The sequence below is a fragment of the Mangifera indica genome, chromosome 5 (genome assembly GCF_011075055.1).
Source record: "Mangifera indica cultivar Alphonso chromosome 5, CATAS_Mindica_2.1, whole genome shotgun sequence".
NCBI lineage: Eukaryota > Viridiplantae > Streptophyta > Magnoliopsida > Sapindales > Anacardiaceae > Mangifera > Mangifera indica.
Genome location: NC_058141.1, coordinates 12,217,749 through 12,236,542, shown reverse-complemented (window position 1 = coordinate 12,236,542; position 18,794 = coordinate 12,217,749). Strand labels below are relative to the sequence as shown.

The following is an 18,794-nucleotide window of genomic DNA, read 5'->3' as shown; positions in this document are numbered from 1 at the left end:
TCTAATCTCGTAAATATCTCCAATTTTTAATGTAATTTATTATCCCCCCTAAGCCTCATCCTTTCCACAGTTCCAGGGGTCCCACTCTTGTCTGATCAGTTGTATTAACCAATTAATTAATACTTGATTAGAATTTGTTCAATCCTAATTAATTACATATAATAATAAAATCTATTTCTATTTTCGATAAATATATTTATATTTTAAATACTGGAATATTTAATTAATTTTAGTAGATTAATGATATCTATACCAAAAGCAACAAAGGGGGAGAGAATCAAGAAATGCCGATTTCTAAATAAAATTGCAAAATTGAAGAAAAAAAGGAAAGCCAATATGTAAATGGAAAAAAGAGAGAAGAGAGAAGTGAAGAAAAAGCAGAGGAATAAAAAGAGACCGGATGTTGACAAATTTTATGTCACTGTTCTTAGACGGTCGTTTGTTTGTGTGAAGATTGCTCATCTGGGATCTCTCTCTTTCTCTCTAAAAGCAAACATAGAACTCACTTTCTCTCTCTACAAAATTTATTAAAAAATAATTGACTCTTTTATGTATGTTTTTTCTTTTTGTGTTAAGAGAGAAAGAAAGACAGAGAGACTGGCCCAGAAGATCGAAATCTCCTTCTAGATGACGATCTAAGCTTTTTCAATGGTGTTGTGGAAATACCCACTTTCTTGTTTGTTATATAATTATCGTTTTCCCAGCTTTATCTATTGTTGATAGTGTCACTTTGGACTCTCAATTTTTTCCCATCATGTGGAGTTTCTCTTCAATTCATTGAATCTGTGGTGGATTCTTCAAGGAGGGCTGGTTAGAGGATGTGGGTCTGAGGTAAATTTTTTAATTTAATATAATTTTACTTTTATTAATTTATCACTATATATATTCTCTGATGATTTGGCTAATTGAATTTATGCATTTATCTATCACTGCAACTGAAAACACTTCAGTTATTGTTGTTTAATTCTTATGTAATTTGTTAATTCTATTAATTTTGTTTTCTGGATTGGTTTGATGACAATTTGTCTTGATGGGTGATTTTAGTTTTTAGTAAGGTAAAGTTTTGCTGTTTATATTTGCTTTCATGTCATTGGTTTTTTATAGCAATTTTTTAGGATCTGTTCTATTAACGTTTGTTACCAGTTTAGCAAGGTTTTTTTTTTTTTTTTTTTAAAAATTTGGTAGAGTCGTTGCTAATTTAGAATTGATCTTTTTGAAAATGGGTTTCTTAATTTTCCTGCTTATTTTCTGAATGCGATCTCTAATGTGGATTTCTAGACATGCAAAGATTTATGGTTATGTAATGTTGTTCTGGTTTATGGTTTTCAAGTAAATCTCAATGTATGTGTGTGATTCTAATAGCAGTGGTTAAGAATGTTCCTACAACAATTATTGTGTTCATTTTAGCTTGAAAAGAAGTGAAGGGATTGCAGATGTCCGAATTCCTTGGTCTAATAGGTACACAACAGATTATTGTTTGGTCTTGTTGGGCAAATTTGTTAGCCATGCCATTTAGGTAAATAAAAGTTATATTATATGGCCATCAATATCATTTGAGATTTGTTTGACACTGATTATGGTTGTTCTGTCTCCTTTTAGATGATTTAAACCATATACTCGACAACACAAGGTCTCTAAATCATTGTACCTACTATGCTACTCAGAATAGTTCCTTGGATTACTGGTGACTTCCCTGGTCAACAGGAAACATGAATTCTAATACTCTTTCTTGCATTTCATTGAATTTGTATTTAATGAAGTTATAATACATTTTCCATGTCAGCTAAAATAATGTCATGCTGTATTTAATAAGCATGATTTGTCAATTTATCCAGTTACATTTTGGAATCTTCTTCAATCTGATTCCATTATCAAGCTTAGTGACACTTGATCCGTATGAACCTCTTGTTGTGTACTTGAGTTTACACTGATGCATGTTTATGGTTTGGTTATAAGGAATTTTAGACTTTGTAATGCTTTTGATATAATAATAATAAGATTACTTTGTGAAAAAGCCGGTCAAGCAGATCTAGCAGTGTTCCTCTTGCATCAGATAGAATTTAGGTGAGCCTCACCATTCATGGCCTGATTGAACTTTAGTGGTGAGGAATTCGAAAGTGTGGACCAAAATTTCAGTTAATGCAAGTATCTAACATTTATCTTACAACAAACTAGGTGTATTGGATGTATGTGTGGACACAATGCATGATTAGGAATAACTAATATCTTTTAAGTAAACTTGCTATTTCCCACAAGTTCTTGATTATTGTCCATAAAACAAATCACATTAAGAATTAGAATGAGCATTTTTACTAGTTAAATTCTTTTGGAGAAGCTAATTGTTAAATAGCCTAGCAATGTTGAGCACTTCTTTTACTGTTTTGTGTTATATTTCACATGGTAATTCTTATTAACTGATTGCCAGGAATGGGAACAAAAGTCCAGTGTAAAAGCTACTTGCCAGGATATTACCCAATGAGGGATCTTAATCAGGATTCTAACAATTATAGCTGGCCTTCATATTACGGAGATAAGAGTTTGACAAATGGGCAGTATTACAATGGTTTCTTGCCTAGGGCTGCTGCAGAGGTATATTCAGGGTGTGAAAAAGATGCAGTTAAGAAGAAAATGCTTGAGCATGAGGCCGTTTTTAAGAAACAGGTATGTCAGTTCCCCCTATTTATTCTGACCAGATGTTTCTGTTTTGTCAATAGGATGCGTGGTATGATTTTAATGTATATAGCCTTCCCCTGATATGGTTTAATCAAAGTCAGTTTGACCCTTTTTCTGATTATGTATTTTATTCACTTTCTTGATATTTGCTTATATTTGAATTCTCGGTCATTATCCAGGTGTTTGAACTTCACCGGTTATACCAAATACAAAGGGATTTGATGGATGAGATAAAAAGGAAAGAACAACATAAGCATCGGCTACCTGTCGAGAAATCATTTTCTTCGAGCCACTTGAACTCTCAAATTATGTCTGAAGATGCTCGGAAATGGCATATCCCCAGCTTCCCATCAGTGAACTCTGTTGTTGCAAGGCCATCATTTTCAGGTGTTGAAGACATTCATTCTCCTTTAAGTTCCATGAAAGGAAGCTGCACACAAGCTCGTCCCTTACCTTTCCAAAATGGTGGTAGTTCAAAGGATGTTGAGTTCATGGAGTCCAGACCCACAAAGGTGAGGAGAAAGATGATTGATCTTCAACTTCCAGCTGATGAATACCTTGACACTGAAGATGGGGAACAGCTCAGGGATGAAGCAATATCTGGTTCGTCAAGTTATCTTCCAAATGGAACTGATAAAATCACATCTAATAGTGGTGCCAAGCTGTTTGCTGGTGATGGAGAGAAGTCTCGTTGCCAGCGAGATGCTTTAAGATCTGATTCATATTTAAGAAGCACAAACAGTTTAGCTGACTTAAATGAGCCTATTCCAGTTGAAGAAATGGACACTTCTGCACATTCTGATCTTCTGAACCGTGCCTCCTGTAATGGTGAAATTAAAGGCCATGAACTGTCTACTAAAACAATGCCACAGCTTCAAGGTTTGCCTAAGGAATTTTCTCTGAACTCCCATCATGTAAGCAATAATGGGACTCTTAACAATAGACATATGGAGATTAATGAAAATGGTAGAAGCTGGTTTTCTCATATGATAGAAGCAGGTACTTGTTTTCTTTATTGAAGTTCAAACTAATTTTTATATTCATCATCCCAACTTCTTTTGCTTTGGACATAAAATGCGTATCCAGATTGCTGTTTGATATATTGTTCTGTGGGAGTGGAGGACAATCATATTAATTTATAGTTGGCAAAACAAAAAAAAATTCTGTTCTTTTCTTGTGCGCATGCGCTGTCATGCCATATAATAAATACATTAGAAAGCTGTCGGGGCTTTCATTTATCTGGAAAGATCAGCTGATATCTTTGTCTTATTGAGCATTCTGCATTTATATCCTATAAGATTGTTCTGTTTAATTTTGACGTTTTTATGTGGTTGATATTGCTGTTCACAGGGCACAATAAAAGTAACCTGATGTCTGTTTCTCAAGGTCTTCAATATGAGAAGTCACCTATGTCTTCTCAGTCAACACAACATCTGTTCAATAAGGCTCATGAACCTCCTACTTTTTTGCTAAGTGATCAAAGCAAGGTGGATACTTGGAGAGAGAGGACAGTTTGTGGGTTAGAAATTTCTGAAAAAAATCAATCCAATAATAACCATCCCCAATCTGGTGCAACTTCTAATAGACCTGGTTCCTATTCAGCTGCTTCATCTTCTAACTTGTTCAATGCCTGGCCTCACTCAGTTTCAGCTTGGGAAAAGCCTTGTGGTAGCTTAAACCTGAAATCAATGTCAGTCCAGACACACTCATATTTAAATTCTTCTGATAAATTGAACAGGAGTCCTCAGACTCCAACTGAGACCTATGGGATTTTTGGAGACAGGTGGAATCTTAACAGCAATCCTAGACCAAACTCAAGTGTTGAAGGTAAGTTGCCTAACCGTAATGGGTTTTACTATGGGTCCTCATCAGGACCCAAGGAACATCTGATTCTAGCTCCATCAGTCAGTTATAATCATCTGAACTATGGCCATGATAATAATGTTGCCTCTGAGCATGTCAGCAACCATGGTTCTGCAAAGCTCTACAAAGGTTCAAGTATTGTGGACTTGACGTCTGCGAAAGATGGGAACTTGAACGTGGTGCTTTCTAACAGCTCACAAGAGGCAGTTCCCTACCAAAGTCTTGAATTGAAAGATGGAGGAAGGAAGAATGAGGAACATCTTGCTGCGCTGCCTTGGTTAAGAGCTAAGTCTTCTTGTAAGCATGAGGTGATCAGTATCAAGAAGAATTTGAATGTTGGGGACTTGAATTTTTTTGGGTCTTCTCATAGTCAGCCAGTGAATAAAAATGAACCTGGAAATAACCAAATATTTACTCAGAATTTGAAGTTTGGTTCAGATTCCAATAATGTTGAGGCCAGCAAGGTTGCAAGAAGTGAATTCCTGAGTGATAAGAAAATTCTTGGGTTTCCCCTCTTTGAAAAGTCTCATACTTCTAAGAATGGTTCTTCATCTCTCGCTTCCCCTTCCATGTGCATTCCCCCTGCATCTGTTGTTGAAGTGGAAAATATCAGGAAGAATAGAGTGCTTGATATTAACTTGCCTTGTGATGCTGTTGTTGCTGACTTGAGCCAACGGACTGCAGAAGAAGAACTGGACATAGAGAAGAAACCAAAAGTGAAGGTTGCCAGTTTTAGACATGACATTGATCTGAACTCATGTGTGAGTGAGGATGAAGCTTCATTGATGCCTCCTGTTCTGAGCACTGCTGTGAAGACTGGAGAGATTGACTTGGAAGCCCCGATTCCGATAGATCTTGAGACTGAGGATGATGTCATGCATGGAGCAGAGCATCCACAAAAGGAACAGGAAGCACCTCTTCAATCATTGCAACAAAAAACTGAACTGTTGCAGGATGAACTTATCAGAGTAGCGGCTGAGGCAATGGTTTCCATCTCATCATCTGTTCCTTATTATCATTTGGATGATACCACTTGTAATTCATCTGAAGCTTCTGTGAAGGACCCCCTTAATTGGTTTGTGGAGATAGTTGAAATAGTTTCATCTTGTGGAGATGGTCTTGAAAACAAGTTGGATGCTGTTTTGAGAGGCAGAGATGGTGAGGCTAATGAGGAATCTTCATCAGAAGAAACTGATTACTTTGAGTCCATGACATTGAAATTGACGGAGACAAAGGAAGAAGATTACATGCCCAAGCCCCTGGTTCCAGAAGACTTCAAAGTGGAAGAAGCAGGAACCACCTTGTTACCAAATCAGACCCGAAAGGGCCAGGCAAGGAGAGGGAGACAACGGAGGGACTTCCAAAGGGACATCCTTCCAGGCCTTGCTTCTTTATCAAGGCATGAGGTGACAGAAGATCTTCAAACCTTTGGAGGACTGATGAGAGCAACAGGTCACTCGTGGCACTCAGGATTGACAAGAAGGAACTCCACTAGAAGTGGGTGTGCAAGGGGAAGGCGGCGGTCTGTAGTTAATCCCTCTCCTGCTGTGGTAGCTAGCACTTGCACTTCATTGATGCCACTACTTACTAACACTGAAGTGGGACTGGACGATAGAAGCCTAACAGGGTGGGGCAAGACAACTAGACGGCCTCGCCGGCAAAGATGCCCTGCAGGTAATCTGCCTCTCCCGATGGCGTAATATGAGAGGGAGGTTTTTATTTTAGTAGTTGAGCATTTTGTAGGGGGAAGTAGGGAGTTGTTTCTATGGCTTTTGGGGATTGAGGTTATTGTGAGTCATGGGGATTGAGGTTATTGTGAGTCATGGGGATTGTTCTTTGTACATTCCATAGTCCATAATTTGGGTTCCCTTAATTATGTTGTCTTTGGGTGGTTACAGAACTTTGTATTATTCTTAAATAATGTTGCATGATTTCTCCGGGATATATAACAACTTTCTCCACACACCACCCCCCCCCCCCCCCACCATTTATTTCTTATTTTGGAAGTGTTTGTTCATAGTATCAGCTCTAACTGGTCGATCACTTAAGTTGGTCTGAGGGGACCCTTTTTAACATTTAAATGACAAAAGATTGTTGATAGTTGGGTTTTGCTAATATGGGTTGCTAGATTGCTAATCCAAAAATTAGAATGTGTCCTTTAGAATTAGAGAATCCGAAAGGAAAACCATCACAGGCTTTTTTATTTAATGTTAATTGTGTTTATAGAGTCGCGAGAATGCAAGGAGAATTGAAGTACATATGTTACTGTGACACACAGAGGTAAGACGGGGCAGATGAATGCAACCATAAAAGCGGCTTCGATTGATCGACTGTCTTCTTCTTCAGAAATATGACAAGTCTTTGACCCACCGGTTTTTTTTTTAAGTAATGGGATGTGTAATTTTTATGTAAATATTATACCTAAATAATAATATATTATTATATAATTATATAGTTAAAAATTAAAAATAAAATAATACTTAATTATACGATGATATATTATTGTTTGTATATAAAGTTATATAAAAAAAAACTATGTAAACAATTTTATTATATTTTTTTTATCCCCATTACACTGAAATCGTTCCATTTACTTTCGTTACCAACATTATTGAACAATTGAAACTGAAAAAGAAGGAATCTGCAAGATACTCTAAATAAAGGTGAATTCAAATTGAGTTAGTTTTAACTCATTTACTAGTTTAATTCGAACAAATCCAAAATAAGCTTAAGCCTAAAAATTTTGTATTGTTGAACTCGAGTTTGAAAGGTGTTCAGTTTGCTTAGTTTACAAGCTAAAAAGAAGTTTGATTTGAATTTACTAAAACAATAACGTTTCGACTAATATGTATCAAAACGAAATCATTTTAATTGATTTTGATTCAGTTATAGTACTAGGTCGAGTTTGGCTTGGTATTATAACCAAACTCAAACCAAACTCGAACTTATGCTTGACTCCTTTCAAACCAAACCAAATTCGAACTCACACATCATTTGTGTATTTAATTATATACTCAAAGTATGTATAATTTTATCATTGATATTTACTAAAAGCTCGTGTCTATGAATAGACCAAGTATATAACTCATTTGTAGAACATGTTACAAGTAAAGTTGGATTTGAGATAAACTGAGTTTGAATGAATCCAAACTTAAACTAGGACTGAATTTCGAGTTCAAACTTCTCTTAAAGTTGTTTGATAAGAGTTAAACTTGAATTTAATTATAGTGTCTAGTTCTATTAAGTTTTAAATTTAGCTCATTATAATCAAATAAAAAATAACTAAAATAATATCATTTTGATGTATAATAATCAAAATGATGTCAGTTTTAATTACGCATCCTCACTCACTTTGAGTTTACTTTTCCTCACTTTTTTGCTCAACCTTGACACTAAATGAATTCCGTTATATTCTTCGGTTGAAGATGTTGACTGAACTGCGGGTTTTAACCAAGTATTGCAGAATAATGCTATAAGACCGATCGAGCTGTGAGAAAAGGGCATATAAAGGGTCATTATTTTCGTGGGCAGCTAGAGCCGGCATTCTGAGGCTCTTTCTGTTTAAAAACTGAGGTCAAAGTTCAGAGCAGTGCCAAGAAAAGACAAAGCTTGGAAGATTTGACAATGACATTACCCATGATCCAACTTGAAACTGGCTTTCTAATAAAAACAACTAATTGGGAATACCCATTTACGAGATTCAGATCCTTGTACCGAAATATTGTAATGTTGTAGTTTTTGTTCTGTTTTATTTATTTATTTGGGAAAGGTTCTGTCAGCTCGTTCAAAATCTGGACAGGAGGACTCTGGATTTCATGAATATGATTAACTATTATATTCATGAACTTTTCCTACTTCGTTTTACCTGTCTCAAGTTTACAAGACGTCTCTATTATCCTCAGGAACTACAACACAGGAAAACCATTCACAATTTCCAGAGAGCTTTTGTAAAGATGAACAGAAATGATTTAAAAACAACCCAGAATACTGTTAGGGTTTCTCCTCATGTGAGAGGATACCCATATATTGTGTTACCTCCTTTTGACCCTTTGATTAAATGTAGATAGCGGTTATTTTAGTTTTTTCATCAAGTTTAATGAAAACTTTTGAATACCCATTCAGATGAGAATTAATTGAGTTGCAATCCTATAAAAAACGGGGAGAGAAGAGGAGAAAAAGAATCACCTTTGCTGTTTTGTTCATATTTTGGTAGTTTTCGTAAATTTATGTTTTTGAAGTTGTTCACTATTGGATTGAACTGAAATTTTAGAGGTGTTCACAACACAAAACTCTACATTCTGAATGATGAAGATCTGATTTTGAGTTGTCTAGACTCGAATTTAAACCTACGAACAAAAACTTTGTTTTGATGAATTCTCCCTATTAAACTTGTGTTGTTTGCTTCTTTATTGTTAAGAATAGCTATTCTTGATGTATTACTGATTATATACCTCTAGTTTTATTAGGGGAAGCTTTGTTTGCACTTATTATTATTGTTGATAATGAAATATTTATTTGAACTAGGTAGTCTTGTGGTTTTTCCTTTTCCTATATTAAAAATCTGATGTCTATTGATTATTTTCATCTTGTTGTATTTGCATTTGCTTTGCTTGTGGGTTCCTAATAGATTTGCACAGTAGATTGGGAAGAGATTTTTATCTTTGGCTATTGCTTTATTTCATTTGGTCCTTAAAGTATCAGATTTTTGGTAATTCAGTTATACTGTTTGGGTATTGTGTTACATCAACTGGGCACTGTGTTATATCACGTTCTGCACTTTCCAACTTTATTTCTTAACCGATATTACGAACCCACTAGTTGCCTGGAGATCCTGTTTTTCAGCTTGTGAGAGCTAGCTTTAGATTCACAACACACTGGATCCATTCCGCAAATTACAGCTCGATAGCCTAAAGCCATAGCACTAGTTTTCCGCAAAATAAACTGGGAAAAGGAAACAAGATAAAGGAAAATAAAAATCAATTTTTATTTGATGGCATTTGATCATTCGGGATTCAATTGTTCATCATTCTATGAGGCATTGGCATCCATCTCACAATAAATTCTTTCAATTAGGAAGGATCTATCGATCTAGTACCAGGTCACATTCCTCCAGAGACTGCCTCCAGTTTGGAAATTTCATCCCGTAGTTCAGCTGCTAAAGTACAACTCTCACTCGCAATTGCACTCTGCAAATCTGCACTGCAGGGAAAAAAATTTATACAAACCAGTAAAATTTTCATGCTCAAACAATTAGCCACGACTCTACAAATGGTCCCTTAAAAGAAGGAAGACGTATGAGTCACTGCAAACGTATTATACTTACAAGTTATAACCATATTTTGAGCTTTATTTTTCGAGGATAATCCATATTTTGAGTCACTGCAAACGTATTATACTCACAAGTTAAACAATTAGCCCCAACCTTTCAAGAAAAACAATGATTAAGCATTTTATAGACTCACAAGCATATGCAAATTTAAGATGTTAGACATTGAAACTCATTAAGGTTATAGGACAACAGTCCACGGCACTGGATGCATTTACCTAAAGGATAAACAAAAGTTGTAGTAAACACAGACACATATACACTCATGGCTCTCAAGGGAAATAGAAAACTCAGAATGACTGTCTCTTGCATAAGCAGGAAGAGAGATCTAGCCTCTGAAAGCTTGTTTCTCAACTTCAAACAGCTCATCAAACCTGCATGCCAGTTGCCAAGTCTAGTTTAAGAAAGAAAATCAGTATATCCTCATTAGCAGTCTCACTTTGCTCTGTGCTTGCATCCAACCCTTGGTCACCCCCTTCAAAAGGACATCCAGCTTCAACCCTCAAATTATTTTGTCTGTCTATGTGGTTTACCCCTCAAATGTTAGTTTTGAACACACTGCTGCCAAAGATATTGCCTATTAATTCCTATATGGGTATTCTTCACTAGTTTGAAATATCTTCTCCGTGAAGATGTTGACCCATGAAACTTGCCATTTCCAGACTTTGTAGTGTGCCCAATGATATCCCTTGTACCATTTTTGTGCCAGGGAATGAAAATATAATTACAGGAGAGTAGAAACTAGGCGTGTAACACTGTCTTTGCATCTGTATTAACACAATTATCATCGTCAATTCAAGGGTGTTTATTGCCGAAATTAATCAAAATTATTATTATTAATAATAATAATTTGTAATGATTTTGCTTCTCTTTGACCATATAAGATCAGAACCACATCAACTTACTAAAACATTATATGGTAAAGTGATACTTCCACAAGAAGTAGAATTGAGCATAATTAAAAGAAATAAATTACAAAAGTTAATTAAAGAATTATAATTCCATTTAGTGAATAAAAGACAGAAGCCGGGGCAACATTTGATCTGAACTAGAGGATAAATAAAGGTACCAAAATAGACTTATATATATAAGCACACGCGGAGAGAGGGCTGTGGGCTAGCCTGCAAATATAAACCTTAGATGAATTTCACCTAAAAAACTCTCCTCTCCTACCTTAACACTTGAGATTTTAGCATATATGATTATCAACTGAATGTAATCAGTGCGTTGCGATTAAGTAACATATTATGCATAACTTGGTAAACTCTTTTTGCCAGTTTTTCCCCTTTTCTCCTAAACTTAAGAGGAGGAATAAGAAGAAAAAGCCTGAGGTAACATTCTTGATTTAATTGGGTTAATTCATTCATTTGTAGCAATTAAGAAACTTCCAAAATAAACAACAATGTAGCTATTAGCAAATGCTCAAATCAGCTTGATTGATTTTATTGAGAATCGTTCAATCCAACATGATACAAAAATGAACAATCTGATTTCACCATCCGAAACAAATGAGATATTGAAAATCAGGAGCTATTTTTACAGGATTAACAACCAAAAAACAAACCCCTCTTCTGCCAAATACACTAATAACAAAAACAAATTACAGCTTTAATCACCGTGAAACTGCTATTTGATGCCTAAGGCCGCTGATATACATATTTTGTTCTAGGGTCCACAATAAGACCTTTTCCTCCATTCACTTCTAAATCATGCCTGCATCAACCACATAATCCACCAACATTACATTCCTACTTCCACAGCTCAAACTGTAATAAAAAAGTGAATGTCAGAACACAAAAGAACCAGAAGACTTACTGAAACACAAAATCTGGGATGGTCAACTGCTCACGAGGAACATATCTAAACAATTGCAGAAGTCGGTCAACATATACCACTTTCTTCCACACCTAAGGAATAACAATTAGTTATCAAACATTCAGAAGCAGTAAACTTCCAAAGTTGATGTTTCAACTATAATTTAATGAGAGACGATTTCACATATACCACACTATCCACAAAAAATTGCATTGCAAAAATGGTAGCCTTCAAGTGGAATGTAGGGTGAAGAACGTAAATTGCCTACATAGAGCAGATTGTGCAATCAGAACTAAGATCAGCTTTATTATCTAAATAAAGAGAATTATTAGTTGCATACATGCAGGTTACGTTGATGCTTCCGACCAAGTATTTGCTGTAATCTTCTCATCCATCCCAACTCTGGTTGGCTATATATGAAAGAAACAGAAAAAAGGTAAGTGAAATCGGACTGTAATTATTAAAAGACTGTTGCACCCATTTGAATTGTTGTAATGAAGAGCTTTATTTATTAACATAAAAAAAAAAGAAAAAAATTGACATCTCAAAATCCAATGCCCAAGGCCACAGAGAGATACAATTGATAGTGCTAGCAAAGAAACTCACAAAGAATGACGTTCTTCAGGAAACTGGAAATATAATTAACTAAATATAAACTTCAATAGAAATATAGTATTCCCCACTGTTTTACCAAATCCAGATGCATGTCAAGTTAACCTTCCTGATAGTTTCCCAACCATGCTGTCATAAGGATCATTCAGCTTTCTACCTTATTTATGTTCTGTTGGAATGACTCAGGGATTTCTTAATACAAACAAGGTGATCATGATGAAAATGAGATTATTAGGAAAGAGAAAATATAAACTATGATCAATGATACAAGACAAAAATAAGATATTTAAGTCAAAGAAAGCATATCCCCTTCTCCAACTGTGAGCAAAAGATCACACTTGACTGACGATGAAGAAAAAGAATACCAGTTCTCCTTGGCACTAATATTTTGCCAAAAAGAACAAGCATCAAAATTCAATGAAAGTTATACTAATTCCACCAATTTATATTGGCCTGATTTAATATATATATATATATATATATATATATATACACACACACAGAGAGATTGACCCTAATATAATTTATTACCTAAAAAAGAAATGTTAAATTGGCAAGGAATCTAAATCACAAGAACAATTCAGTAAATAACTTGGCTTTTCAACTGGCAAAGGCACAAAATATTGCAACCTAAACTTGGTATGCATGTTTGCCGGTTCAACAAAAAATACTTACAGCTGTAAAGATGCAGCAGAATGAAAGTACACAATAGTATAAGGCTTCTGAATTAAGGGCTCAAATTCCTGAAATTAAAATTCAAAACACTTAGACCCAGTATCCACTTTTTGACAAGGATTAAGAAGTCAATAAGTAAATCTGGATGAGAAGTATTTTCTAACACCAAGAAATACTAATTGTTTATAGATGGTTACAAGTGACAAATGTCAAACTGAAGCATTCTGAAACTAAATTACCTTTGTTAGGTGAAGTAAGTCAATAAATAAATCTGAAAGAGAATTTTCTGACACCAAGAAATACTAATTTTCGTAGATGCTAACAAGTAACAAATGTCAAACTGAAGAATGCTGTAACTAAATTACCTTCACTACGTGAAGTATGAAACGCTCAAGATCAAGACAACGGAGCAAAAAATGTGCTCCCACAACAACCATTACAGGGCGTCCCTCAGTGTCTACCCCTCCACGGTAACTGAAATAGAACGAGTTAACACAATGTTATATGTGCCCGAAGAACTTCAAAACAAAATGCAAACCAGAATTTATATACTTTTTACAAGGAAACAAAATCGCTTCATACAAAATGTTAGGAATACCATCCAATAGAAATGGATCATTATCTGAAAATTTCACAGCCACCATCAATTAATCTACCTTAGACTAAATAATGGAGAACCAAATCAAGTAATGCTTTCTTAAATATCTATATACATCTCCATTTCCTATCTAAAAACCATGCAATCAGAAACAGAAAAATATGAAAAACAATTAAAATATTTGGTCAGTATGTAAACCAAAAGAAGATGTCTGAATGCTTACACAATCTTCATCTCTGCAATTTCAGAAAGATTAAGAGAATTTGCTTTAGAAAGGTATCTTGAATGAAGTGAGTATTCTTCAGCAGCAGATAATGGAGGTCCACCAAGGTCACCAAATCCAAGCATTTTAGCACAATTCCACCCACGTTGTGCCTGAGCAGTCTTTTCCCATTGTTCCTTCCGTCTCTGATCTGGATCTTTAATTAAGGACATAAAGGCAGGATCCAAATACGAATCCAAATATGATGAGTTCCTGTGAAAACAATATTCATCCACTGAATCATTTGGCTATTATTTTATCATTGTTATTATATTGATAAAAACAGTAAAAGATTGCATTGTATTAATATAGAAAAAAGGAGAAATATAATAGTTGAAGAACCCAGTTCAACCCAAGAGAAGAGGGAGGGGGAGCAAAAAGTATACAAAGAATTCAAAAATAAAAAAAAACTGTATGGTCCAAGATAACAACCAATGAACTAAAGTAGAGCTACAAAGAAAATAGCAAGAACAAGATCAAATGAAGGCAATTGTTGTAAAGGCAGAAAAAGCGGCAAGACAATTCACTTGACAGATAAAAAACCAGCCTAAGTACTGCATGGCTTCATGAACAAGAACAAGAGCAAAATGAAGTTAGGACTAAGAAGTAAAATGCTCATGAAATTTATGCATGCTCTTCATGAAAATTTTAAGTTATATATTAATGAACTAGGAAATATAGTTGCAAGAAAAAATAACGAAAGATATAAGTTAGTATAGCATAGCAAACCATAATACACACAGGTTTCAAAATTCATCCAAATATTAAAAGGTCTATCACTAAAAAATTTAAAACAAAGTATATTTCACAAAATTCAAAGTTTTTTATTAAGAAATTAACTGACCTATGTATCAAGCCAGTATCACTGACTGGAAGTTCAACTGGGGCTTCTGGAGGCTTTGGCAAAGTCTTTTTTGGTAATGTCTTTATTCTAATTTTACGTTCATCTATAATTGTCTCACCATTCTCATCCCCAACATCAGCAGGAAGCTTTGAAATGGCCACCTCCTCCTCATGCTTATTTCGAGGAAAATAAAGAGGAAGCAATCTACAATGTGAATGTAATAAAACTATGAGAAAATGCCTTCAGCAAAAAAAAAAAGAAAAAAAAATCAAGTACAAAAATAACAGCAAGTGACACAAGATAAATAAGGCTTTATGACAATTCTTTGAGGAAGGGGCATAATTTGCATCAGCAAAGTAAATAAACCAAATTATATTATGACTATACCTTTTATATATTTCTGTATCAGATGATGCTGTAGTGCAAAAAACAACAGCAGTAATTTTATCTTCCTGTTTCTCAAGAAACCGCCGTACAGTCCCTGAAGATAGAGCAAACAAAAGATAAAGTGGAGATAATGAGATTAAAAAAAATCACCAATCACTACTGGCACCTGACAAAAGTTATTTTAACACTCATGAAAAACAATGGCTTCATGCTTTTATTATTATTATTATTATTTAATAATAGAATTTGACGATATAAATCTATAAGTTCTAAAAGAAAAAACTTTTAACTTTTGCAAATTAGTAATTATGGTAACAACTTCTACGATAGCAGCATCTGCAATGATGAATTTACATCTAAATTTACTCATATAACATAATACATGATTCAACGTTAGCAATTCCTAAATATTCACCATGATTTGTAACATCAGCATAATCAATAGAGCTTGTACACAAAGGAAAATTTCTTACTTATAGCCACATGTGCAGCTGGTTCACGTGGATAGTTTTTAGCTTCAGTGTAAATGCAACCCATAGCAATGCTGCATAAGTGCATATAAAAAAGGAGTTTCAAATTTACACAACTATAGAAGCACAATAGATAGAAAGACTGCAAAAAAGAAGACAATGTATCCTTTGCTGCCGAACAACCTCTTAAGCCCATTTTCAATAAGGAGTTCCAGGCAAGACCGATAGCAGTGACTAAGAGCATTCTCTGCAGCAGTATGATATTTAACAGCATACTTGGGACCAACAGTATGGATAACTCTCCTAAAGTATCATTAAAAGAAAAAGAATCAGTCACTTTCCAGCGATACAGAAATTCATGAGTCTAGAACTTTTAAGCATAAATAGTGAATTATGGACTCTGAAATCAAAAGCATCAGATATCACTATAAAATCAAAGACGCTAGAACCCAACATTTAGCAGCACAATACAGCAGACTGCTCTGGCATGAAATACCAAACATGCCCAGGGCAGTGTTTAGGAAAAAAATAACTAATTGCAAGATCTGAATCTAGGGAGTTATTAGCGAAATGTTATGAAACGGATAACTCCCTAATCTACTTTAAGTCCATAAGCATCTCATTTGACCCAATTAATAATAATATCATTATATAACAGTAAAAATGTGATGATATGTGCAACGGGAAACAGAATACAAGAATGAGCTTCTAGACACTTGAATATGTTTTCTCTTATTCTACCTGCAGGTATTAAAAAAAGCACCATTCTACCCACCTAGCAGGAAGATCATATGCATTAGTTACTTTGGCCATCCCTGTTCGGCATCCACCCTGTCAAGAAATACATCATGTTAATATCCCTTCTCACTTTTTATCTTCTGATACAGTTCCTCAACAATCAGACACAGTAGAAAACTTCAAATGACACTTGCTTCCTTTCTAAATATGCATTTGCAAAATGTCCTAACATTTTAAAGTTACAAGTAGTTATTGGGTAGCAGGTAATCAATAGAACCCGCAACCAAAGCCATATGTCCCATAACCATGTTCCATTGACATCATAGTAAAGTGAAAATTTTTGGATAGAATCTAGAGAACAAAACATTTACAATTAATATACCAGCGTAGCACATTCTTCTGCAAGACCAGGCCCAGCAGCTGCATGCAAACCAGGGCTGCTGTGTGCTTCATCCAAGTTCTGTTGTCAATCCACAAGAGAATTCAATGAGATCAAATATTAACAAGCTCATTTCACCTATAAGTTATCCCATTCACCAATAATTCACACTTGCCCAGACACTTAAACAAGTGGAGCGTAGCAATGAAACATGAATCAACTTCCACAATTTTGAATTTCCCAATTAAGTAAAATATCAATTACAAGGACATGCATAATGCAATCTATCATGGAGTTACATGGAGCAAAGACAGGCTATAGATATACCACATATGAAATTAATCAGCTAGAACTTTCTGGAACGTTTTCTGGAGACTCAAGAAGCTTATATAACCACTCCTTATGAAAGAAACTTCATGGACATGGTTATGAAAACCCATGGTATATCTATGAAATTTACAGACTAGGGTCAGCAGTACTAATCTGAATCTGATGGATTCATAACATTGCCAGCATGAAGCTACACCCTTTCTAGATGGATTGTGATTCAGAAAAGAAGTTCATACACAAGTGTGTACACGTGATCAACAAACACAAGCAAAGAATAAAATACTTAGATTCTGGCAAGTACATTAGACTTGTGTTTTAATACCAAGAAATTATTCACCAATCCAACCCTCCTATAACAGTTGTGCACAAATTCAGAAGTTAAAGTCTTTCTGAAAACACAAAAATATCAAAATTTATGACCAAGTGTCACAAGGAGACAAAAGCAAAAAGAGAAACATAACTACAGGTCATCATCATAGATACAAATAAAAAAAGACTGCATAGGTATATTTACTGCTCACCTCATTTGTAGAATTCACAACAGCATCTACTTCAAGATTCCAGGGGTTTCCCCTCCACAAATATATTTTCAAGTTAATCTCATGATCCATAGGAAACCTAGAAAGCATTCCATTGAGACTACTTTCCACCTCTGACGAATTCATTAAGGGATCAGGGAAATATGAATTAGAAAACGCAGGATCTTCATTCTCAGAAACCAAAGAAGACCTGTGCTCTGCATCACTCCACCGCGGAACTTGATCCAAAGTCACAACAGAATCCCCACTATCACTTGCTAACCCACCCCGTGGCATGGCCGTGGCCACAGTTCTGTACATTTTTGCCCCAACCAATCAAAATGTCACTTTCCCGAACTTCTAAATTCTCTCTCAGAGTTTCCAACTTTTAACTATTCACATACATTACAAAATGCGAAACAAAACTAATCGCACTATTTACCCTGAAAACAACAAAGACAGAATCTATATCAATACCAAATTCACCATACACGAACATATAACAACCATTTCTTTAAAGAAAATCAAACAAAGTCAAAAGATTCTCATTGGAACTAGAACTTAAGGAGAAATATGAGCCAATTCTAACAAATTAACTTAACCATACTCATAAAAACCCTAAAATGAAAGTGATATTTGTCGTTGGAATTGAAAAATTGAGCATCAGAAAGATATTAAAACCCCGAATATGAGAATTGAGAGAGCGTACCAGTCGTTGAGAATCCGGATATTCGTAAACGGGTTTTTAATTTTAACAGCTATATTGTATGTTAAAAAAAAGAAAAAACTATATTGTTGTTCGATGAGCTGGCACATGCAAAAGCTCATAATGATTTTCGAGTTAAAATTGGAGTTTGTCTTTAGCGTCATGCGGTTGTTGACTCAGAATCCATAACCACCCACTATTTTTGTATAAATTTCAATATAAACCCTGTTTGTTTAGTTACCAAAAAACTTTAATATGTTTTTGTTTTTGGTTTTTGCTAATTTTGAACTCTCTTATCCTTTTATTACTATTTCAAAACCTGCATTCCGATATTACATTGATTTGCATAATTTTTTTATTATAAAAATTAAAATATTATTACAAATATATATCACTTACAAGAGTAGTATTGATAAAAATTAATAATTATAAATAATTATGATTTATCTATTTAATTAATATAGACGGGATTTACGATTTACGTGATATAATTATTATAAGTTTGATTATTGCAATTTGGATTAAAAAAAAAAAAAATAAAAAAAAATAACCAAATGAATAATGTGGTTCACTTATTTTGCAAAGGCATGACTTTCAG

The 18,794-nt window shown here is 34.6% G+C and overlaps 2 protein-coding genes across 5 annotated transcripts; one reads left to right on the top strand and one right to left on the bottom strand.

Annotated features, from left to right (window-relative positions):
• The first annotated feature begins 293 nt into the window (after positions 1-293).
• Positions 294-6,488, top strand: LOC123216887. Of its 2 annotated transcripts, XM_044637530.1 has the most exons (6): positions 294-831; positions 1,408-1,516; positions 1,600-1,684; positions 2,426-2,661; positions 2,853-3,672; positions 4,024-6,488. In XM_044637530.1, the coding sequence occupies exons 3-6, from the start codon at positions 1,654-1,656 to the stop codon at positions 6,234-6,236; spliced, it is 3,300 nt and encodes a 1,099-aa protein (XP_044493465.1). In that variant the 5' UTR covers positions 294-831; positions 1,408-1,516; positions 1,600-1,653; the 3' UTR covers positions 6,237-6,488. The 2 variants fall into 2 exon arrangements, with proteins under 2 accessions (XP_044493465.1, XP_044493466.1); XM_044637531.1 differs by lacking the exons at positions 1,408-1,516; positions 1,600-1,684 and having other exon boundaries at positions 295-831.
• Positions 6,489-11,271: 4,783 nt separating this feature from the next.
• LOC123215321 (protein GDAP2 homolog) lies at positions 11,272-18,303 on the bottom strand. Of its 3 annotated transcripts, none has more exons than XM_044635361.1 (15): positions 18,200-18,303; positions 17,494-17,933; positions 16,646-16,723; positions 16,301-16,356; positions 15,709-15,828; positions 15,529-15,599; positions 15,056-15,149; positions 14,669-14,872; positions 13,786-14,037; positions 13,330-13,438; positions 12,965-13,032; positions 12,018-12,087; positions 11,867-11,941; positions 11,678-11,769; positions 11,272-11,575 (listed from the first exon to the last, which is right to left on the bottom strand). In XM_044635361.1, the coding sequence occupies exons 2-15, from the start codon at positions 17,809-17,811 to the stop codon at positions 11,500-11,502; spliced, it is 1,683 nt and encodes a 560-aa protein (XP_044491296.1). In that variant the 5' UTR covers positions 17,812-17,933; positions 18,200-18,303; the 3' UTR covers positions 11,272-11,499. The 3 variants fall into 3 exon arrangements, 2 of the variants coding, with proteins under 2 accessions (XP_044491296.1, XP_044491295.1); XM_044635360.1 differs by lacking the exon at positions 18,200-18,303 and adding an exon at positions 18,098-18,116; XR_006502009.1 differs by lacking the exons at positions 11,272-11,575; positions 12,965-13,032; positions 18,200-18,303 and adding an exon at positions 18,098-18,117 and having other exon boundaries at positions 11,704-11,769.
• Between the last annotated feature and the right edge of the window lie 491 nt (positions 18,304-18,794).